General features: G+C 34.9%; 1 protein-coding gene across 2 annotated transcripts in view; it reads right to left on the bottom strand.

Annotated features, from left to right (window-relative positions):
* Positions 1–24,635, bottom strand: part of grin2da (glutamate receptor, ionotropic, N-methyl D-aspartate 2D, a) — a 168,304-nt gene that overhangs the window by 27,480 nt on the left and 116,189 nt on the right. For both annotated transcript variants that reach the window (XR_006372695.1, XM_044138041.1), the window contains exons 8-14: positions 20,668–20,873; positions 18,457–18,625; positions 12,680–12,833; positions 5,199–5,324; positions 3,389–3,501; positions 1,413–1,529; positions 803–963 (exon numbers count right to left, since the gene is read on the bottom strand). Coding sequence is in view for 1 of the 2 variants with exons in the window: in XM_044138041.1 (XP_043993976.1) it covers positions 803–963; positions 1,413–1,529; positions 3,389–3,501; positions 5,199–5,324; positions 12,680–12,833; positions 18,457–18,625; positions 20,668–20,873 (1,046 nt within the window). In the remaining variant the exon portion in view is untranslated. The remainder of the gene's footprint in view (positions 1–802; positions 964–1,412; positions 1,530–3,388; positions 3,502–5,198; positions 5,325–12,679; positions 12,834–18,456; positions 18,626–20,667; positions 20,874–24,635) is intronic.

The following is a 24,635-nucleotide window of genomic DNA, read 5'->3' as shown; positions in this document are numbered from 1 at the left end:
GTAACACAATTTGTATGGTGCGACCTTACCACTAACTGTACAGAGTTCACAGATAACTCCATGACAGATAAAGGTCAACAACACAGAAGCGCAGGCTAATTGAAAAATGGAACAAATGCAACTTTTACAAAAATATATATGATCAAATAGGTAGGAAAGACAAATGTTCGCTATTGTCTGCACACCTTCTCTGTCACACCAGTAGGCAGTCAATGCTGCAGGGTGTGGTAACTCTAAAGCTATGTAAATGGACTGGACAGCCTTTGTTAACACCCTCTGGAAGCTGATAAGGATTGGAGGCATTTGTGTTTTGCACCTCTGAAGGTTGTTTTCTCACTGATTTTGTTTCCAGATTGTCAACAATTGAATGTCCATATCGTTTTCTCTTCTTTTTATTTTTGTGTTGACATCTTTAGAAAGCTTAGAATCCTCATAGTAAATTACTTGAAATCCCCCCAGGGAGACTTGTTCCTAATGTTATCATAGCGAGTTGCAAATATTTTTATTAAGCTCACATTTCTGTCAGAGAAATGTTTTTTTAGTGGCCTGATGTAATATTCTATTCCTAAATATGTTGTTTTCATTAGCTGAGTGGAATCATCATAGAAAACAGAAGTAGAAGCTATAAAACACTTTTCTGTGAGTAACTAATCTATATAATGTGTTTCACTTAGTGTATTAAGTTACTGAATTAAATTAAGTCAATAACACTCAAATTGATCAAAGATGACTGTATGCATATTTAAGCAGCCCTGCAGCAATTTCTCCCTCCACCACCTTCATTATCTTCTCTCTTTCTTACCCCGACTTTAGGTTGTCAATGGCCTCCTCCACACCTTTCTGGTTGTTGCGGATCATATACTGGTGCATGCTGGGATAGTTGGAGCGGATGTTTTCCTCGGTGCTCCCATTCGGCACTGTACCAAAGCGCAGTGGTGGATACTGCTCTGTCGGGTGCTGAAACTGCACGAGAGGAACAGGTGGGCAGAGATTAACGTGACAGACAGAAAGTGGGAAGTAAATGCAAGTCACTGGAAAAAATTAGGGAGATGAGTTGATCTCCGCTGCAGCATGAAGTGATGAGGAGACTCAAAGTCTGTGGTTTCAAAGTGAGGCCTGGAAGGTGGAGTTTTCTGAAGAGGTGGGGCAGACTTTAATAAATCACTTGAGGTTTTAAAGTGTCATAGCAGCAGGATATGGTTTGCGGTTCTATTGACAGGAATCAGACTGAGGAAAGCCTTCACTTTGTTTTCCTAAAGAAAACAAAATTAGCAACCAATTTTGTGTTGACAGTTTTAAATGCTTTATGCTTATCTTGAATGTTGTTGTTTTTTTTCATTTTTGACTTATGCAAATCCATATAAAACTTGTAGTTTGAAATTCTTATTTGCTCCATCTACTCAAGATCTCACCTTCTTATCAGACAGCCCTGACACTGTGTCAATGTACTCCTCCTGGATCATGAAGGCAGCCAGGTTGGCAGTGTAGGAGGCCAAGAAAATGACAGCAAAGAAGGCCCAAACCAGCACCTGGACATGGAGACGATCAACGAGCCATGAGCATGACAGGAGTAGAAAGTATTTTAAGGTTCTGGTGACAATTTCAATTTCTGAACATGCAGCTGAAGGTCTCTGTTGAACAGAGTATCATTTGTCAGTTAGTCATGTTTAACTTCCTAAAATGCCACTGAAACCTTGATATGTGTTCTTTCAACTTGTTGTATTAAACTATATAGCAACAAGATTAGTCAAAAGACATTCTAACTTTTTTTTTTCACAGCATTAAAATCCTCAAGCAAACCTTGAAACTCTTATAAAAAAAGACAAGCACTAATGACTAATGATATTCAACCAGAATAGTTTATAAGCAATGGTTGAGTTTCAGAACCAGTGAGCAATCATTAATTTATAAACATGAATGCTTTAAGCATAAAATCCATATCTAGATTTGAGAAACTGATTTTTAAGTAAGAAAGTAATTCCTGAATTGTGGTCAAAACTCCACCACTTCGAAATTTTACCAAAATAAGAAGAAATGGTGAGAAAGTAGAAGACAAAGTATATTCATATTTATTGACCGTTTTATTAGATCTCAGAATGTACATAAAAAAAAAGTGAAATCAAACAGGCCAAAATGTGTTGATATCCAACTGCTATTTAACAGGGCTTTGGCTATTTTTCTAGAATGACATTACTTACATATTTTCAATAATAATGGGCAGAATTAATTATGTTAACAAAACAAGCTTCTTTATTCTTATTTTTAAAGAAAATCAGAGAATATGCAGTGGAAATTCACCAATTAGTTGTAAACATTTCTGTAGCTATATGAAAATCTCCAGCTGTTTTAACAGAAATATATAGTAATAATCCTGATCATTTAATTAAATTTGGTCTAATCACTGTGGAACTACCTCTTACTAAGACGAATAATGCTATTTCCAACACTCCACAAGTCTTGCCAATAACAGAATGATATTACAAAGCACTTGGCATAAAATGTAACAATTTAGATGTGACACTTTAACTGTCCCTCATTGTTCAAGTCTGACTTTTAGCCAGAAAGGAAAGGAAATATATTGACTAGTCTATGCAATAAATACATTCTTGCAGTTAATGATGAATGGGGTTTTATGTTTCTGTTTATGTAAACTACATTTGTCTAAATATTAGTGATATTTAGGATTCTCAGATATTTGGTATATTTGGATTGACAGATATTGAAATAAAAAGGAAACAATGACTATAATGTTTATGAGACATGCTTATTGTCACCAGCAACAATAAAGTCTGAAAATGATGACATAATTAATTATTTAAAAATATCTCATGTTAGCTGGTGAGGCCTCTGATTAAATCAATCTGCAAGAACATGTTTTAGTAGAAAACATTATTTAGACAAAAACAAGACCTATAGGGGGATAATAAAGAGATGGCAATGCAGGAAAATAAATAATAAAGGGGCATATAGGACTTGGTGAAAAATAAATGTTCCCATTTTGTCATCTCACTATAAAGACACATTTTGTTTAGAAGCAGAAAATACATTTGCAAAGACCAAACTAAAATAACCATCTTCACTTTACCTCATTGACCCCCTTTGTATAGCTAATTGAGCAGCTAATGAGCTCTTGAAATGGTCAGGTTTGTTGTCAAAAGCACTTTGGCTGACATTACGAGTAAAAGAAAATGACATTTTGAGTCTGTCACTGTTGGCTGAGCTCACTAGCTTTTAGCGCATTAATTCTGTTATAAGAACACACATTAATGTAAGTTTCACAAATAAAATAAAGAAAAACAGTCAGACGGCTATTCAAAAGAGGAAAAAGGAAACAAGCTAAAAGCAAATCAATGAAATTAAAAGTTAATTTAGTGAGCAAAATCTTTACCATGATCTTGCTGGTTGTTCCTCTGGGATTTTCTACAGGAACAGAGTTGTTAAAAACCAGCGCCCAGAGCAGCCAAACAGATTTACCAATGGTGAACTTGGATCCCCCCGATTCTGGAAAGGAGTAAGGAAATTAGAAATAAAGCAGTTTTCAAAAAGCAGCATTTTAGGGATGCAGTAAATATATTGTGCTGCTAAGTGGGAAATAGTAACATGTAAATCGAAAATGTATCACTATTTCCTGACATAGACTCTCTCCTTAGATTACTTAATAAAAGAATGTGACAACTCAAGAGAAAGATATAGAAGTTTAGGTGTGGTTACCAATGGTAAAGGGTTTATACATATTTTTCAGTTTAATTCTTCTTGAAACACAACTTGCCATGGGCCTCAAACCTTCACTTTCTAAATCTTAAATCTTAATCTTCACTATGACTTTAATGGTGATGTTTTTACAGATGAGAAACTGACCTTCCCCAAAAATCTACAAAAACAGAAACTAGCAGAAAAAAGGAAGGACTAAAGAAATGAATAAAGGAAAATAGGTAAAAAAAAATGAAGGATACAACTTTTAGATAATTGGACAGGGAATAATGTTAAGAAAGATAAATAATTTATAATACTCTTCTTGTATTTTACTATGCTTTTTCAGACCTGGAAGCTACTGAAATCAATTCTATACATTTGCAGACTGGATACAACCTCTGAGTATTTAATACAGATTGATTTCCTAACAATGCACCATATGAAAATATTATTATATCTTATCAGTTTTGCTAACAAAAAATGAATAACAAATAGGTCAAAGGTAATGTTAAAGAACATGTAGTGTTCAAGGAAAAAAAAAACATACATAAATACTCTGTATCCTCTGGTGGTGCTGGTGTGTTTGGTTTGCATTTACTACAGGGATTAAAAAAATGTCCACTGGGAACACACCCAAAAATTATACAATATGGATTCTCCAAACACTTATTTGAAGGTTTGGTCTTGTTAAAGCATGCATTTCTTTGGGCCAGTTGAATAGGAACTTTTACCAAACAACATAAAAAAAATAAATTTTTAGACTTGCTGTTGGACTTGAACATTTAAATATGTGGTTTTTCAATATTGGTTCTGGCCAGGATGTTATTTGAACAGAAAGTGTATTGGACGTAACTAATTCAAAAGTTCAACAGTGATATCTGAAGGACATGTGGTTGTACAGAAATGGTAAGTTGAAATTTTTGTGTTTTGCTATTCCACATTTAAAGTAATATAGTTCTGGAAGGGCTAATTAAGATCAAAAACAAATCATAGATGTGAAATAAGATGTTTGCTACTTAAGGTTAAACTCAAGAAGGTTTTATACAGAAGGAGAATCTAAACTGTTTTTGGCCCGTCATGCTGAAATTGTTTTTTTACAACGTGTGTCAATCAAATAAAATATAACGAGAAAAATCTCTGGATAATCAAGTAAAATGAATATGGCTGGACAGATTGGCAGTCAGCAAAATGTTGGACTAAATCATAATCTGATAAGTGGTAGAAAAATGTCAAAATCATCCATCACTGCATTGTCAGTGTTTGCTTCATAACATATAAATGAGGCATACTGTGGAGTGATTGCTTTGACTTGTGCAGTCAAATAAATAAATAAAAAAAATTAAGAAAAATAGGACGCTTTGCATAATTTGTACAAACGTCCTCCTCAAATCAGCCCCCCCTTGCTTACTTAACTGACAAATTGACAAGTTGGTAATAATGGTGTGACATGAGCAGTGGCGGTGCCTTGATTGGCATGCTAAAGCTGGAGGGACTCCATCTCTTACTCTTGGCGCTCTGCAGGCTACGGTTGTATCCCACGGGGCTGAAGAACTCAAAGATGAAGACGGTGACAGCCACCACTGACAGGCACATCACAAACATCATCACCCACACCGCCGGGCTGTAGGGCTCTGCAACGCACAGAGAAACACACAGATGCCCATGCAAACATCAGATAAAGTTATACAAAGGTGTCCGTCATCCACAAAGTCTGACAATATCAAACATGAACGTGAATGAATGGTGGACAAGAAAAGGAAAAAAAAAGAGTTCTGGGCAGTCATTAGCATTTGACTGTCTCTGTATTTATAGAGACAGTCAAATGTAAATTTGTTAACTTATCGTAAGCCTAATATTTTGTAGGGAGAAAGTATTGGATCTTGTCCACAAAAAACGTTGAAATTGGCGAAGAGGTGAACAGAAAGCAAAAGGAAAGATTTGTTTTTTCTGTTGCTTTTTTAGCCATGCACATTTAGTTTAGTCTATAGTGAACAACCTAATGTTGGTACAACCTTTTAAACTTCCAGATTTGATGTATTTCTGGTAAAATATAAATTTTCAATGTCATACTGTGTACTTGAAGGGCTTTAGGCCAATTAAAAAGAAACTTCATGTTCTGCTGTGAAGAGTAATGGCTTCCAATAGGTACAAGAGCAGATTTAAATCAGTTTTTTTACCAAATAAAACTGTGACTTTTTTTAAGTGTTTAGTTGTACATGATTATTGTCAATTTTTGAGCCATCTCTCAACAAGAAGCCAGCTTTCCACAGTAACCAGGCTATATTTATTAGCCTAAATGTACTTGGACTTGTGGAATCCTTTAGTGTGGAGAAATTCTTGCTTACCTTTTATTAAATAACAACTGTAGGTGTTGATAATTTTACAAAGACCAGCACAAAGTTAGGAAGCCATACAGTTTACAGTATGAGTATAAATATGGGAAGAGTTTCTTGGTGAGTAAACAATAAATTGTATCCTTTTCACAATACATCAGTGCTACGTTTTTGACAAAAATATTTATGTAAGGAATATCAAATACATAAGGTTGTGTTTATGTCAAGGGTATGTTTAGTGTTATATTTATCTTTATAGAAAGAAATGTAAAACCTGAAAACTATAGCACAAAAAATCTCTTTCTTTTCACAAAGCGAGGAACAGCGAAACTGTTGGCAGAGGAAACAAAAAAATCCACTTGAGATTTTCCACTGTGCAACAAAGACTGAGATCAACAGTGCTAGCAGGTGTACTGCTAATCAAACTACACTGGAGAGAAAAGCAGAGCTGCTGGGTTGATTCATCTCCACCTTCCAGGTGAAGATGCTAAATCAAAGTCGACATTGTGCAGGCATACCAAAGAGCTACAAGCTCTGTTTACATACCGGGCTTTTAGCCGAGGCTTCCCTGCAGAGATGTACAGTGAGGGAGCAGGTGGAGACTCTCAGGATTTATCCATTAAACTCGCTGCCTGGCAGTGCTAATATGCTTTTAAGGCTGCATGAGCTGCCAAAATGCGTACCATGAGGACTGAGGCACTGCTTTACAGTTCTACCAAGATTTTTCACACCACAAGAGTGGAAACCGTCATTACTTTGCTGCATATAATTTAATTATACAATAAATAAGAAATTATTTTATTGGATTGTAGGAAAATGCATTGTCAGAAAAAAAAACAAACAAACTGAAAGAGCCTATTTGCTTTGAATTAGTGTTCCTTAACACATATAAATATTTAATTCTAATGTTTCTGGAGGTTGTACTAATAAAGTGAAATCCTAAGCACTTAAAGTTACTGACTTGTTAGTGTATGCACATGAGCCTTGTTTCATTAACTCGCAACAAGAGGAACCCGTTTATAGTTTTGTTTCACAATGTGTAGTTTTCAATCCAGTCACGTGTGCTGTACACCTGTGGATAAATCAAAATTGCTTGGACAAAGGAAGGTTGTAAATAATTACTTTGTGCCCTGAAAATCCTGAAGGTTGCATGATATTTATACTCTGGTGGGTGAAGAGAGTAAAAAGAAACAGCGTTGTTTTGAAAGCGATGTCAGACTTGAGTTAATATGCGAGTGGCTTTATTGTTTTTGCTCCCATTCAAGGCCAGCTGTCTGTTAGGAAGCCCCACAGTTTGGTCTCCAGCAGATATATATGCTTTTGGGACAACAGTGATCTAATTTTATATCCACACTGAAGCAAAGCTCAACAACAGAAGATAAATTCCATGTTTCAAAGCTGCTCTTTGTAATATCTACACCTGGTTGAGGTCAGGTACCAGCCAGTCTGGTTTCAGTGCCACTGAAACACACGTGGTTAAGACTGGGGTTAATGAGGTTTATTTGTCCTACCTCAAGGACAGGTTGGCAGCAGGTGCTAAAAAAGCAACGGCATCATGTATTTGTTCTGCATGCCAGCATGTTCACAGCCGGTATTGAGAGATTTAGACAGATTACTGTCATTCTCTGAGCCCTGGGAGTAGCAATACCAACTAGAATTAGCTATTCTTTAAAAAGAAGGGTGACATTAATTTAAACTCAGGAGCTAATATAACTTTTATAAACTGGAACATTGTGAAGAAAAAGGACATGCCAAAAACACATTTCTTCTTTATGCTTCGAAACATATTTCAAGTCATCAAATAATTTTTTTTTTCATGGCAGTTTTTCCATGTTACTGTGCATTAACAGTTTAAAGAGCAAAACAAACATCTGAGCTGACAGGAGAGTGATAAGAGGATTAAGAGTGACTTCAGCCACAGATAGAGTCTAAATGGCAGGATTTTAATCATCATTTCTGACTCATCCTGGTTTCTAATGATAAAGGCATTGAAATATGTGAATGTTTCAAGAATTTAGCCATTATAAAATGCAATTCATGGGAGCAAAGGCAAGGACAATAAAGAAAGAAGGACACTTACAGGCACTATGTGATAACACAGTTAAAATGCTAACTGATGAAGACTTGTCAATTTTTTAACCTTTTCTTTTTAAACAAAACAGGGTGTCGAACAAGAATGAGATCAGTTTCACCTGATCAGTTTCATTTGAATTTTTTTAAGGGTTAACTGGCACAACATTATGTACATTTGTCATAAAACAGATGGAGATCTGTTGTTACTGACACTTTAAAATATCTGGTATATTTGATGTCAGAATGAGCAAAAATTCAGCAAAACTAAGAGTTTCTAAATAAAAGTGGGATGAAAAAAAGATTTTAAAAAATCATATTTTCTGTTTACACAAAGTTCAAGGAAATTGCTCTTGCTTTCATTTTTTATCACTTTAAATACTAACAAGGAGATGATTAAGCTGTATTTAACAGACATGACGTTACTCACTAAATGTCTAAATGCCTTCCTGCGTTTTATGAGTCATTTTCTACTTCCCACTCAATTTGCTAAAGTCGGCTCGTTCTTAATGTACTTTTTTTTTTCTCCCTGGATTGATTCTTTTGCTACTGACCTCTTGCGTTTCTTTTTGCTCTCGATTCTCACTGGAGATTCATGATCTGACCTTGCATACTAGTTATTTTTTGACCAACAGTCACAAATTGCATTCAAAAGTACCACTGCACCAATGCGGCCAGAGCTTGGTGCGGCATCACTGCTTGTCCTGAAGTCTGGAGAAAATGAGATAAAAAAGCCTTGGGAGCGCTGCAATTCTGTCCAACCGAGAAATGTTTCAGATAGTCTTTTAAATCTCCACTGAAAGACAGATTGATGTACTACTGCAGCTGTGAACGTATGAATTAAGGTGACTTAAGGCATAAAGGAAAAGATCAGGTTTATGAGGAGAGAACCTAATTTTTGGGCAGATCCATGACCTTTGAGATGTAAACACAAATACAGAAAAGCTGGGTTTTGCTGCAAATTTATATATTTTGAAGGAGGTATTTCCAACATAAAGTAAATACAACAGCAGCCTCCACATTAGCTTACTTGCAAAAAAAAAAATAAAAAATCACATCATCATATTACCATGCAGTAGGCTATGACATAATCAGATTAGGATATGCAGTTTTACCCTAATTATGTTAAATACTCAATGCTGTACATATCTGACTAGAATTGTTTTACAACTCGAAGACATGCGCACTGCTCACTGCAGCAAAATCTGCACTGAATTCACACAAGCACAAATGGAAGGCTTAGAAAGTAATCGCCTGAGACACCGAACTGTGTTAACAAGTCATTTTTGCTACAGGGCACAGTCTCTTTTGGCCCATCCAAAGCTCACACACATATATGAGCAGAAACTAGTCACTGTGCACATTAAAGCATCTGAGAGCATTTAGCGCGCTAACAAAGGCATTAAACCATGCTTGCTTACTCTTTTGTGCTACATCTATACTGTACCAAGACGCCCTCTTTCTGTGTGTGAAGGCTCATTTCTTTCTATATAACACTTTCTTCATCTTTCTCTCTGCCCACATTTCTCTCCCTCCTTCATCTTATCATCCCTTTATGCCTGGATATGTATGGAATTAATCTAAGAAGATTTGTTACCCAGCAGGTGTTATCACCGAAGTGGCCAGCTCATTTTGATTGCTGCAAAAATCACATTTTAAGACTGTATCCATCAGCTTTGGCTTGAGAAACAAAAGCACAAATTAGACTCCTCAAGTGGGAGACAAAAGGCATGTCAGAAGTGAAGGCATATTACATATCTGAGGAATTACAGAGAGCACTGTGCAAAATGTCTTCATTGGTTTACCTCCTTCATAAATGTACATCCTCTATTAAAGAAAAGCAAAAAATAAATAAATTAATAAATAAAACATTGTTAGTGCATATCAACTGATTTTCTGAATATAGTCTGATTTAATATTGCTACATGTGAAGTATATTCTTGATATTGGATAATACAAAAAGACTGTGTGATATTTGAACAAATTCAGAAATGATTTGTGATCCTCGAGTTGGATCATATTTAAAGGGCTCTAGGATTTGTTTCTCTGAATTTTGTGGAACAGTTATCCTACTTAGAACTTTGGTCTTGAAATAGTCCTCTACATTAAGATTTCTCTTTGGGAGAGTTCAGATATCTTACTGCAGATTTCAATAGATTTTTGCCTGGTACATTTTTGAATACTATAATGCTACAGAGGTTTTGAAGACTACTCTGAACTGATAGTTCTTCGATTCCTATTTCTGTTCCTGTTTTATTTTGGATAGTTTGGCCTTTTCTGTTTTTTCTTGTCTTATTTTTCCTTCCTGATTTCTTACTGTTTCTGAGTTTCCCAGTCTTCTGTTGGTTTTGAGTCTTTGATTCTGTTTTTCTTGTGTACCCATTGTATGTGCTCATTATTTTATGGTTTATGTTCCCTTGCATATGTTCTTTTTTTCAACTATATTATATTAGTTTCATGATATTCAGTCCAGGTTTTTGGATTTTTAAATTGATTTCTTTTGTAACTTTCATTTCCTTAAACATCTTAATTTGTGCTCTGCTCCTTCTTCCCTTTTAGATCCATTTAAGTTCTACACAGCTAATATGGCACTGAGCTGTGTATTAATATCTTCTCTTCTACTTTTTTGTTTTTCTTTTTGTCCATCTAAAAAAAATCCCTCCTGTGTAGGAGTGCTTTAAAGTGGAAGAGGAAAAAAAAGGGTATGTTTTTCCAGGGATCAATAATAATAGCAGGTCAATACTCCCAAATATTCTCTAAATAAGCCCTTTCCAACAGCTACAACTGCACCACAACATCAGATCCCCGTTGAGCTGCAAACTGCCTCGTTTGATTTTATTCCAGCATCGCTGTTATTATGAAGGTTGAAAAAATTTCTTTTTTTCCAAGAGCAAAGTCTAATGCATGACTAAGAACCCAAATGTGACAACTGTTTCATAGTAGGTAAAAGAAACATTCCTTGGACATATTTAAATGGAAATGTCATTTACTGCCAGTCTTTATCTATATTAGTAAAATACTTCAAGAAAAAGACAAAGGAACTGGAAAGTAAATGAAAGAAGTAGAGGAATAGAAAATTTGGTTTTGAAGGTGAGCTACACATAAAACAAGTGTATCTTAAAATGACAAAGCTGAAATCTAAAGCTAAATGAAAGGTAAATGAGCACAATGTAAGTTGGAAATATTGAAAATTGAAATAATATAAAAGCCATCTGAAAGGTTTTACATCCCAAACTGGCACCACTACAACTGGCATTCACACAATCAAGAGAAATACACAAAAAGAACCAGAGTTGGTAGGAATATATTCAAGACATATCTTGTGAGTCTGAAAAACAAACATCTTAAACTGTAATGCCAATACATTCTTTCTATTCCTTATGATTTGAATCAAATGAAGGTTTTGTGAGCAAAGTTTATGTTGTAAATGTTATGTACTGTCTATGGAACCAGTTTATTTGTACCATTGACAATTCAGACCCAGCTAATTTCTATGCTCTTTAAAAAATGTTTCTTCCACTATTTTTGTGGATAAGCAGGTGAATATCTCTTTAAAATATATGACTACCCTCCAAACCATATATGTAGCATAAAGGTTATATCTTGGAAAAAAAAAAAAAAAAACAAAGCTTGGAAAAAAGGTTGAATGATCATGTGAAGAAAAGTGAGTCTCTCACCTTTGACCCCAATGAAAATCAAATAAAGTTGGCCACTGGAGTCTTAATGTTACATGTAGATTTTTTAACTGAGTTAACTAAGACTTGCTCGTTTCCTACTGTGGCAAATTACAGGAAAACTTGATTTCCCAGTTGTTTTAAATTTCTGGGTAAGGTGCCAGTGTTTTAGATCTCCAAAACTGTTGCCTCGCAGAGCAAATATCTTCTGACTTTCACTTCCTGGTTGAAGAAATCCCCACATATACTTTAGCATTATGTTCGAGACGGACACTGTGCTGTCTTTCGAGGCCGTCTTTGATTTATGCATTGAGCCTGAGTTCAGTGTTCTGTGGTAATCTCAGTCTTCGGTAACTTTTGGTAGCACTGTCAATTTTTTAAGTTTGTACTTGAAATAAATATGAACATTGTGAAACACACAAACAAGTTTGAAAAGTATTTATAGATGCCCTTGAAACATTTAGAAGTCAGGTGATTATATTAGAAGTTATTTTTTGACTAGCTTATTATCAAACTTTTGACTGTTCTTGAATTGATGAGACAAGGACAGTATAAACTGTGATATGGGCTCCCAGCAAATACGAATGCTGGACAAGTATGAGGTGAGTCCTATGAAGCAAAGAGGTGATGTGAGTGTCAGTTTTCTACAAGAATCACAAGATTAAGTTAAGTTTAACTACAAAATTTATATTTTTTCAAGAGAAATAGTGCAACATCAGTTGCACAATTTTTGCAGTTTAATCGAATGTTTCTGTCATTCTGTCAAGTCTTAAGAATTCAGGTATCTGTTGTTTGGAAATTTTATATATTTTCGAAAGCATTACTATTACAATTCTAATTAAGTAAATTTTTAAATAATTAAATTCGACTTATCTAGATCCCTGAAGGTAAATCTAAACAGCAGCTTACCAAGAAAAGCAGAAGGGGACACAGTGCCGTTACTTCGAGAAACCATGACACTGATGCCGGTTTCCACGAAAGGAACAGAGAACTCCACGACCTCTGACCTCTCCTCATTAATGGTGAGGGAACCTATGGCCATGTCAGCCCTGTTGGATACAACCTAGAAAACACAACACCTGAAATTAAATTTACAAGACTTTTGTTGAAATAGTTCATGTGAAACTGATGAATCAAAACATTTTCACTCACAGATGAAGCCTTAAAACTATAAATGGTGCTAAAATGAACATACAGTTTATAGAATAATACTCCCAATATTTTAGTAAAGTTGTTGTTATTAAGTTGAAATATTGTTTGACTAAATAATGTTTTCTACTTAATTTCCGTTATCAGATCTGAATGCAGAAACATTTGACATCAGTAAACTCATCAATCTTTGACAAAACAATTTGCTGCTTAATGTTCTTTTTCTTAGAATACTATAACAGTCTTTGTTAAAGAACTAAGTCCTGGATTTGAATTTCTCATCTTTCTTTCAACATAAATCAGAGACGTGCTCCTCTTCGAAGCTCCTCTGGCAGCAATAATTGTGGCTCAGGTGGTCAGCAGGTGAAGAAATGAGGGAATTCGCAGCTCTGTCATGTTTCACCTGGCAGGGAACAGGGATTTTATGACGGCAACTGAGGGACTGTGAAGGTTAGAGAAGCTGGATGCTGACCAGGAGTTCATTATTCTGCTGTGGCTTGACACAAAGAATCTGTGAAACAATAAAGGCTTTGCAGTGTCTGAGCCAACACCACTGAGATGCCTTTAACCATGCTCTTAGGTCCTGAAACTTTCCTTCACTTTCTACTGACACCAACACTTTTCTTGTTTCTGTACTTTATGGAATACTTACAAGTTTACTTTACAGTCTTATTGTTCTAAGTATATATATATATATATATATATATATATTTACCTATACTGCATGTTCCTTATGAACATCCATCTATACATATATTCTTCCATTTCTCAAAACGTAGATTCCTCTCCCCACTGAAAGTATATTTAGTCCTCCCTGTGTATTCTGGGTCAGCCCTGAGGTCTTCTCTCAGTAGGGCGTACCTTGAAAACCTCATAGGCGAGGCACACAGGAGGAATCTGACATCATGATCATAATGCCAGAACTACCTCAACTCACTCTCCTTTTGATGTGGAGGAGCATTTAATCCCACTGCATGACTGAGCTCTTTACTATTCCCTTAAAAATAAAAAAATATATACCAACATTCTTTTGGGCCCAACACATTTCCTACTTCATAAGAACTTGAGTGAAGAACTCCTAGGAAGTCTGTGTGGATCCTTCCTACAGCAGAATTTGACATTACATCATACTTCTACGACACAATAAAAAAAAGAATGTTCTGTCTAGAGTAAATAATAAACTGCAAGAAGTATCAAAGACTGTAAGAACAGAAAGCAATTTACTTGAGAACTTTGCTTTTTAGCTCAACTTTTTCTTCACAATGAGACTCATGTTAACTTCTTCTTTTTGCATCTAATATCCGTTACAATAATCAGTGTAGGTTATATCTGTTGGTGTTGCTGAGGATCATTTTAAAATTAGATGTTTCCTTAACTAAGTTGTATAAAATATCTATCACCAGCTCACATCGTTCCAGTGAATAAATGTCAAAATATTCTGTGGGGTGTTCATGCACCATCCTATTTTTGTATTTTGGGACATTTTTAATGTGCACTTGTGGAAATATGCATGTAGTCACAGAGGTTGGAAACTGCTGTTTGCCTGATGATCATGTTCCTTTATTCCTAATATTATATCCAGGATTTCAATATGTTTATTCCAGGGTGGTGTTAATTACAGATATGTTGAATTGAAAATATCAAAAATAAAATCCTAATTACATCTGAAGCAGATTAAGAGGAATCCCTTATGTTGCCATCACATACAGTTGAGTAATTGCACAGCAATAGGTGTAAATGGAGATCCAGTACTCTACAATATAGCTAAAGAAACCCAGGCATTTTTATAATATCATAAAAATATTTTTGAAATGTCAAAGCATTATTTTTCAAACTTATAAACTGACCCCTAATAGCCCAATCTCCATTGAATTCAGAATTTATTATTATGGATTAATTTGTACAGATAGTACAAATTTGTACATTTGAGAACAGATCTGCGGTATCTTTTAACAAGGTCTGTTTGGCCCAATGACCTCTATGATAAATCCAACTTTGATCTACATTTCTCCAGTGGCATTCAACAATTTTGATCCTTTCTTTCCGTTTTAATTGCATGTCAGTCATTTCAGTAACAAAGAGTCTGCAGAGACACAGTGTGCAGAAGAAACAATAGGCACTCAATCAACTTCAGAAAAAAAGTGCAAAGGATTAAACCTATGAAGTTAATTTAAAAAAAAAATCAATTGCTTCTGGCTGAATCATCAGGAGACAGCTAAGGGGAAACTGCTACAGGAATCCCTGGAGATATAGGTACTCTACTTTTGATAACATGTCAATAGTTTCATCCTTTCTTGTCAAAATCATTTAAACTTTGTTATTCATCCTGTTTTTCCCAGGTAAGTCATTTTAGATACCTGAATATGTCTGAAAGCATCACCTGTGACACTTTTTTTCAGGAAATGCTTCATTCCAGCAAAGGCTTCATACTGGGCACAAAAATGATTCTCTCAGGATGACTCAGCATGTAGGGTGAGAAAATGTTAAGAATGTTGGAAATTACTGCCTGATTGGAGAGCACTTACACAGGAAGAATAAGTACAGGGCTCAGGGACACAATGAAAAATAGCAGAACTGTTGGTTTAAAAGGAAGGGTTCACTATCTGTTAAAGGACACTGAGGTCTGGATGAAAATAGAAATAAAATACAAAAGGACAGCTTTGAGTGTAATCTTTTAAAAGGTGTTGCTCATGCAGCAGGAAGTGGAGAAGGAAAGGATGGGATGAGTTTTTTTTAACACACTTGCTGCCCCTGCTCACACGTGTTTGTGTGATACCGTAATTAAGCAACTTAATGAGTTACAGAGAGTTAATGAGAGTTGCTAGACTGGAGACAGCTGGAGACATGGAGAGAGAGAGAGACAGAAACACTGACAGGAAAATAAACCACCTGCATTTATAACACTTCTGAAACAGTGACCAAAAAAACAAACAAACACAAAAACATATGGACAATACCCTCAGCTAATATGTCTTGACCAAAATAAAAGTAAAGTCCCATTTCTTCAAAAATATGTGCCAGCCTCCATTCACTCCATTTACAAACGATTTAAAAGATTCTGACTATGTTTAAAGTGAAGCTTCAGACAGGTCTGCTATGATAGTAATTTTTTGTCCACTTTGCTTACTTGATCATGAAATGGAAGACTAGAAACTGGGAAATAAAGTCTACAGTAAAAGTATTGTCTACAAAATACTACCTAGTGTATGAAAATCATGTCTTTAATAAGCAGATTCCAAATCAAATAAGACCTGGAATGTGAAGTGAGAGATGCATCATCCTTCAGTTGATCATGTAATATATCCCAAGTTGCCAACTAATCACTTTGTTGATGCTTAAACAGTATTTTCTGCATGTCAGACTGGTTTATCATTAGGATTTTTCATGGACTCATCAAAAGAGATTGGAAGACGTTATGTCTTTTTGGCAGGCTGCTAGTGGAAAAGTGCCTAGAAATTATACATAGAACCGTTATTTTGTTAATTTGTCTTTAAATGTCTGAATGCTTTTTTGGTTTGTGCTTCAGACATCAACACACTGACGAAAGAAAACATAACACCACAAAATAGAAAAGATAATCTATTTTTGGATTTTTTGAAGCTGAACAAATTTGTGAACATTTTTACCAAAAGCAAAGGCAAGAGTTTAAAGGGGTGTGTTATTTATTTTCCAAATACATAGCAATATTTTATAGCAAAGTGTTGTAACTATTACCTCTAATGTTTATGAAAATGTTGGACATATCAAAAGTAACTGAGAAATTTGACTTAACAATTGACGTGGTGAAAATTACCTGTCTCTTTAAGAATTTCCCAATCATTCTGACACTGTACCTTTACCACACCGTTACAACATGCTTCTTTATTATGCTGTTTACAACCATTCTGAGGATCAGTGGACTGAGAACCTGGGCATTACTGCAGTTTCACAGAACCTGTTACCTATCAACATATCTTTTTGTAAACCTTTAACTCCTAAAAGACAAGCGGGTGACTCAGCCATAGTTGCAGTATTGTAATTCTGCCCCACTTTGCACTATCTGAAAAATTCCAAAGGTTTCTGAAAGGGAAGACGTTGCACTTTCCAGCCAATATCGAGTTATTATGGTAATTGCACTCTGCTGCAGCAGGGAGTGAAATTTATCTAAGGGGCACTCTTTTATTAGACATTAAATTGTAAAAATAATTTATATTATTGACGGAAGTTGAAAGTTCCAGTTGTTATGGATAAATGGGCAAATATATTTACTCACAGGACATTTACAGAATTGAGTACAATTCCAACAATGCTAACAAATTCCAAATGATCAAGATGTCAAGATTTTTGCATAAAAGTGTGTCCACCTTAAAATGTCTATGTGGCCATTGTGATGCTGGAAAAGTCCTGGTGTTTGTATAGCATCAAGTGGTTGGTATCAGGTTGTCATTTATGGCTTTTGGCAGCAGAAAATACAAGCTTGGCTAAAGGCTTCAAAAAGGTCAATTCACTGAGCTATTAACACAGTCATAGCAGACCACAAAATGCAAAACAATATTCTTTTAAGACAAATCTGGCTTGTTCTAAAGAAAGACTAATACCACTTCAATCAGCCATAAAGATTTTTGAGTGGCTGTTACAAATGACCCATGGAGGCAGCTCTGTATCAGTTTTTTTGGTAGTGATTTTCCTTTAAGAAACATGTGGCTACAGAAAAATAATTAGAGAATAAGAGTTTTGTTCTTGAGTTAGACACTTGTACAAAACCAGAGGTCAAAAGCAAACTCTTCTCTTAAAGATTTCCTCATCTCTGCCAAAAAATATTTAAAAATTATTATTTTTTCCACTTTCAAATGTGTTTCCAAGGGATTTGGGATTCCACTGAATGGAGCAGTCATTGTTCAGTGAGACTTTAATCTAATCTTTCTGAAGAAAGGGTACATTGCTATCAAAGATAATGAACATGTTATTTTGAGCATGCTGCAGACATTTAGCTTGAGTCACAATTTATATCTAAAAGACACTGGCAGAAATTGTTTCATTGAATGAACAGGAATCATACAACCAAGTCACTGGTTCTCATTCATTAGCTTTTAACTTTGAAACATGAAGTCATGCAACTACCAAGCTACAGGGTGTTTCTATGTAATTGAAACAAATTTTAGTGGGTAATAAAAATCAGATCACATTTTAACAGTCACCAAGTGACCCAAGTAATTCATTGTCATTTGGTAATTACTAACTAAATAATTATTTGGTAATTAATGGACTGTAAGACAGAGAACAATAAATAGTTATCAGACGGATAAATTAATAGTTCAAAATTTTACATTTTGTTTTAAAAATACAACCTGTGTAAAATACTGCTGTCTCAATAAATGTCACATTTTGTGATAAAAATCAACATACAGGATTCACTGACAAAGAGACTTCCAGCATTTCCAGAGCATCTAAATTCATGAAGAACTCTACTTTAAAAACAAGACTTTTCAACTTAAATGGCTGAATATGTAAAGTATTGTTAAGTCAAAATCACATTTTGGTAATATTATGGATCTCACCTCTCCAACCATGCCGTTCCACTCCCCATTAATGTTTTTCCCATGTCTGCCATTTGTCACTAGGTAAAGATCATAGGTGAAGCCTACAATCTTAGCCAAGCGCTTTAGAACATCAATGCAAAACCCTTTACAGCAGTGCTTCATGGGTGCAGCTCCGTCCAACACCAAACTAAGAAACATGATGGGAGAAAGAACACATATCAGTAAAAACATCATACTTTAACAGAAATAAGATGATAAAACCTAAGGAGGATATCCAAAAACTCTGAGTAAATAAAGGCATTTTTAACCACAAGATGGAAGAAAAAGAAGGCAGACTTGTAAATTATTAGTGGGTGACTTTGAGTGGATCAGTTAGTGGGTGACTTTGAGTGGATCAGTACTGGCAATTTGTCAGTGCATGTGGAGAAGGGATGTTTTGATAACTCAAGCAGCTATATTTTTTCTAAAATGTTCAGTATATTTAAAATAAAATGTGTGTTTTGCTTCTAGGTTTTATTGAAAACACACTGGATTTCTGCAATGAGACTGCTTTTCAGACTTAAGCAGCGAACACCTCAGCATGATGATCAAGCTACACATAGGAGAATTCAAGTACTTTTTGATGACTATCAGTCAAGTGGCTGCAGTGGCCTCCATCAGCTCTCCATAGCAAGAGTGAATTTGACGGCCTCTCAGACACTTAGCTATTGTAACCTCTTGACTGTGTTACCAAGCAACTCTGGGGGAAATTGTTTCAATTAGAAGCCGCAATCACATTGGAGAAGAAGAATGGGACAAATCACCTTCTGAAAGGTGACTTAGTTGTAAGAATCTCACAAATGTGCCTGATCTTTGTAGAAACTTAATGAAATACAGAAAACTGAGCAGCAGAAGTTTCAATCAGATATTGCATCATCTCAATTAACATTAATTACATTTTAACCATTTGCTTATTAAAGAATTTCATTTATACTACAAGCTACAATGTGTGCAGAACCAATGCAGCTTGGTTGTTTTGCAATTAATTGCATGGCTTTGCAAAATTATTCCTCCTTACAACAAATGCAGAGAAATAATTATGTGCCAACAGTTAAGACATTGGAGACTTTAAATGTAAGTAACAGGGATCAGATCCATATTAAGGCAGTTTTGAATGCCCGGCAATGCAGTTTCTGACTAAACTCATCTCTTGATACCCAATGTTGATGATTACTATGGATTTTGTGTTAGCTAGTCATTTCACTCTTTAAGCCGTTAACTGACGAAGAATAAACTCATTATCTCTTTAACACCTAAAGTATATGCAGGTGGGGAAATTAATTTACTAATGAAAGACCAGGAGGCCAGAACACACACACATATATGCACGTACACACCCAAAAATGTGGAATCTGTCTTTATTTGACAACATTCATATAAAATTAGCTGTATGAACATTTAAAAATAAATAATCTGCACCAATTTAGGTTATATTGTATGTGGGACATGAAACATCAGCTTTGACATTCCAGTTTTAGTTCATGTTTGGCTTCATGAAATGCTTAAAGTTTCTCTAATAACTACAGCATTTAAACTACTTAACAGCACAAACCTCCATATTTACCCTTTTATGGATGAAGTTGTTAACTGGCTGTAATACTCTGTATAAGTCTTCCTTCCTGTTTATTATTTGCAGTGATTGAAAAACAGCAGTAATTCTTGGTTTACATTATAGTTTCAAGCTTCCTTTGCAGTTTTAATGAATAGTTTTAACAGGCTTTTGTTCCCATAAATGTTTGCTTTGATTTGTTGACGTCCTTTTATTGTTTACATAAATACTGGCAAGAAAATTATCTAATCCCCCAGGACAATTAAAAATCTGTTTATATATCCGTATCAATGAGTTTGAGTAGAAAACTGTTTCATTAAACATTTTCTCTTTATACAGTTCATTGTAGGATAATGTCGACAGAGGCCATAAAGTTTAATAACTGCTTCAGGAACGTCAGCTTGAGAATTGGAGGAAGATGTTTAATGAGATGTTGAACCTTTTTCTTTTTATGAAGTTGGTTGTTAGAAAAAAAAAACATTACGTCACGGTTGGTAATTGACCAACTATAGTCAATTCATAGTGGCAGAAACTTTACCATACTTCCTTATTACCTCTGTTTATAGCCACAAGAACACATTATTTTCAAGGACCCCTAAAAAGTCAAATTTGAAATCATTTTATGCATTTTGGTTCACTACCTGGAATTAATAGGCAAGCGACAGGGAACAGAGTCCCGGATGCACGAGCTGGTTCCAGGGTCAGCAGGCTCCACGATGACAAAGGGCCTCTCCTCCAGGGTGACCACTCTGAGGTGCTGAGCATCGTCCAGAGGCTTCAGGAAGGAGCCGTATCGAGACCAAGGATGATAACGCAGGCGCAGGTGTCCGTTCTCCCACCAGCCAACCTGAAACATAATAAACAAAAATAGATCCTTCATTGTGACATCTTTAGTAAATTCAAAACCTCCTATGAGCCTTTTCCTTGTATTAATTGTTATTATTTCAAAACTATTTGTAACATTTACATTTTGTGGGATTTTTTTAAAAGGATTTTTCAAATTTTTAGCCAGCATTTCGTCTTGAGATTCTTTTTGTTATTCACCTTCTAATTTCAAAATTGCTATCAATTAATCCGAAAAAAAATAAATAAAAAATTGCTGACTTTCTCATATATTCTGTTGTCCAATATCTGAGAAAAAATAAATATTAAGTTGGACAAAATTACTGATCAGTAACATTTAGTTTGTATAGTGATCAACTACAGTATTCTGTGCTTCTGTGTGTTTTTTTAATTTTTATTATTATTTTTAGGTTGACTGTTAGTGTAGCGATTACCACAATAATTTCAAGAGGAAAAAAAAATCTGGTCTGAATATAGCTATAGTTTAAAGCAAACTTCACAGAGCACAAACCATTTGTTTGTTTAAAATTGTTTAAAATAATTGTTTCTTGTATTTCAATGCCTTCTTTCTAACTTTCTTTTTAATGCACAGCAGCTGAAATATGAATGATATGATGCAACCCGATCTAAACAATTTTTAATTTCAAGTTCTAGTGAATCCCTTGGTTTCAAATAAAACTTAAAATTGTTCCTTGCATTTAGATTCAGCAGTTTTTCAGTCTGTAATAGGTTTTCTTCCAAGATTGCCTTGTAAGTAGATAAATCCATAATCCCATCAACTCTGGTGGAGAAAAGCATTCCAATAGCATAATGGCGCCTCCAGCATGTAGTGTGTTCATGGTAAAATGCAGTTGGTTTTCCACCACAAAGCAAAAGGTTCAGCTGTAGTTTCTCCTGTCTAGAGGACCAATATTTTTTGCTTAATCCCTTACATGCCTAGTAATAAACTGCAAATAATAATTCTTTAGATTTTCCTGTAATTTTCCCTCTGACATGTCTGCTGTGTTCTTTGGACTTCATCATGCTGTTTGAAAAATTTCCAAAGCTTTCAGTAAGCTTTATGCATATACTCCTTTTATTTCCTATACTAAGATTATCTTTAGTACAGGTAAATTTCATTTAACAATTAAGCAACTTTAAATGTAGTTCGTTGTAATGAGTTTTAGTTATAGACACCTGAGTACAAGAAACTGAATAAAATGCAAAGCACAATTTTCAGATTCATATCGCGCTCTGAGAAATATAAGAAAACCATTGTTGCTTTTTCCACCTAACAGTTACACACTCTCGGTCTTAAAATACATTGAGTTTTGAGGTTTTGATGTCACAAAGTGTGAACAAAGTGAACAAATTCTGAATACTTTTGCAGATCACTGTAAATGAAAGATATGAAATTGGGATGAACAGGAAAAACAGGGCACTACCAGTCTCTGAAGAGTGAATGGGGAGATACTTGGTTATTGGTGGTTTCTGGTTACCTTAAAGCAAAATAAAGAAAAATTGGTCATGACACACATGTTCATAATCAACACATGATGCTAATCAATGAAAGAACTGAGTGTTAGTTCTGCCTTATCTACTTTTTTCTTTCCTTTCTCTAATTTACATGTCAGTCACCTTTTTGATGACAATACTCCCTGAATCAGAAAATACAATTTACAGTGATTACTGATGGAGTCCTTACTGCCAGAGCGAAAATAATGTAAACTCCTAAATTTATCCATTTGGGTTAATTGCTTTATTTTATTTTGGGGAAATTTGTTAATCTAAAAGGAAAACACTTCACAGCAATGTCAAAGTAACTTTATCTTGTATTTTAATTGTACCATGTACCCATTCCACGTGTGTTACAAAAGTTAACTCTAGTTCAAAGGGGAGGTAAATTATCGGTGGTGCACCAAAGAAAACAAAATACTCCTGCCATTCATTTTTCATAGTCAGTGGGTATGCAATCATCCATGAGACTCCTGCTTGCAGTGGATTTATTGTTTTCCTTTTCTGTCTAGACCATGCTGGCCAAATGTATGTGCATGAGAAAATAAGTAAAATTTACAAAAAGTAAAAAACGCAAATCATTACAATGAAAAACAGACATTCTACAGATTCTACAGAATGCTTATCCTTCTTTTCTTATAATGCCAAATAATGATGAGGAATTCTAAGGAATTCCATAAAATCCACAAACTTTTTGCCTACTGAAAATCTAAGTCCATTCTTACTACTTCAATAAAAAAGCACTGAAATCTTGATTAATTAACTGGGAGTGCCTTTTTCAAAACATAATTCACAGTATGATTAATAACCCAATTTCAAGAAACAAAGGTGCTGTGCACTTATCAGCTCATTCTCAAACAAGCACGCTTGTATCATGTTGGAAAAAATAGCTTTCATCATAGCTAAATATTCACAGTCTTTCAGTCCCCCAAGACTCTGTGACCCAGCAAGTTAACTCTCATTTTACTTTCTTGTTTTTCCTCTCAGCCAAACAGCTGCTTGGATGAAAGCTAAAACGTTTTCAAGGAACAGGAAAAGAGGTCTAGTTGGCCTCTTCATTTATAGGGTTATTTTGCCCTCAAAATAACCACACTAGTGTTATTTTGTATTGAGCATGTTTATATGTGCAGCCTAATTTCTGTTAAAAAACCCCAAAAAACATTAAAAACATATTTCAATTCATTTCATTGCATCAAGTTACATGTTAATACAACACAGCTTCAAGTCAAATCTATTTCAATCTAATCCACTCACTGTAACAGCACATAAAGTGGCCCTTACTGCTGAGAGAGACCTTTAGAAAGACTTAGAGCTACCTTGACAACATAATATGCATGTCAGGACATAAATTGTTGAAATAAAACTCTATAAAGCTTTATATTCTAGGTCAACTTGTCTCTTTTATAAAAATTTAGACGTGCTCAAAGGAAAGACTTAGAAAGAAAATTGTTCGACTTGGTCATTGCATAGAAAATAAAAGCCTTAATATAAGCTGCAAGACTGGGAAAGAGAACAGGACATTACAATGTTTTACATCATCACTTTACCAAAACACTGGTGGTTGACTCATTACTAATTTTGACTAAGACGTGTTGAGAGTACCAGAGTGTCTGGCTTGTGTGAGAAACTGGAGCTTGTAATTCTGTTTAACTGAACTAATTAAATCAAAGAGTAAATAGTAAATCCCTGATCCTGAGTTTTATTGCAGTTAACAAGCAGCAATATAGTGCAAATCCAAGGTCAGTGTAAAAGCACATGGAAAGAAAATGTAATTACACATTCTGCATCATGTGTGATATTTTATCAGTTTAAAATGTGTTATTGGAAAAAAATAAATAAAACATTCTACAAATCAGCAGGTTCTGAAGTAACTCAAAAGGCTGTTTTCCTTTAAATGGCATTCTGAATTGCTTTTAGTAATTGAAAGCTAACCTTGAAGTATAGACTAACTTCAAGTCTATACTGGAAGTCAGACTGACCTTGAACATCTATTTTAATTTGATACACTACTGAGTCATATAGCCCCTACATAACCCACCATAGACATTGCATAGATGGTCTGAGAAAAAAACAGTGACAAACAGCAAAATGTCCACTATTATAAGTCACTTTGAGTTCTGAAAGATGTGCATTGGTGTACATGTTACAAAGTAACTTCATTTAGTTTATCTTTTGTGAAAAATATTTATAGAAAAAAAATGACATAAAATATTGACAACATTACCTAGAGGGGCTAAACAGAGTACTGGAGTCACTAGATATCTTCAAATCT

The sequence above is a fragment of the Gambusia affinis genome, linkage group LG14 (assembly GCF_019740435.1).
Source record: "Gambusia affinis linkage group LG14, SWU_Gaff_1.0, whole genome shotgun sequence".
Classification (NCBI taxonomy): domain Eukaryota; kingdom Metazoa; phylum Chordata; class Actinopteri; order Cyprinodontiformes; family Poeciliidae; genus Gambusia; species Gambusia affinis.
The sequence above is the reverse complement of the archived record's forward strand: the minus strand, read 5'-3'. Positions and strand labels throughout refer to the sequence as shown.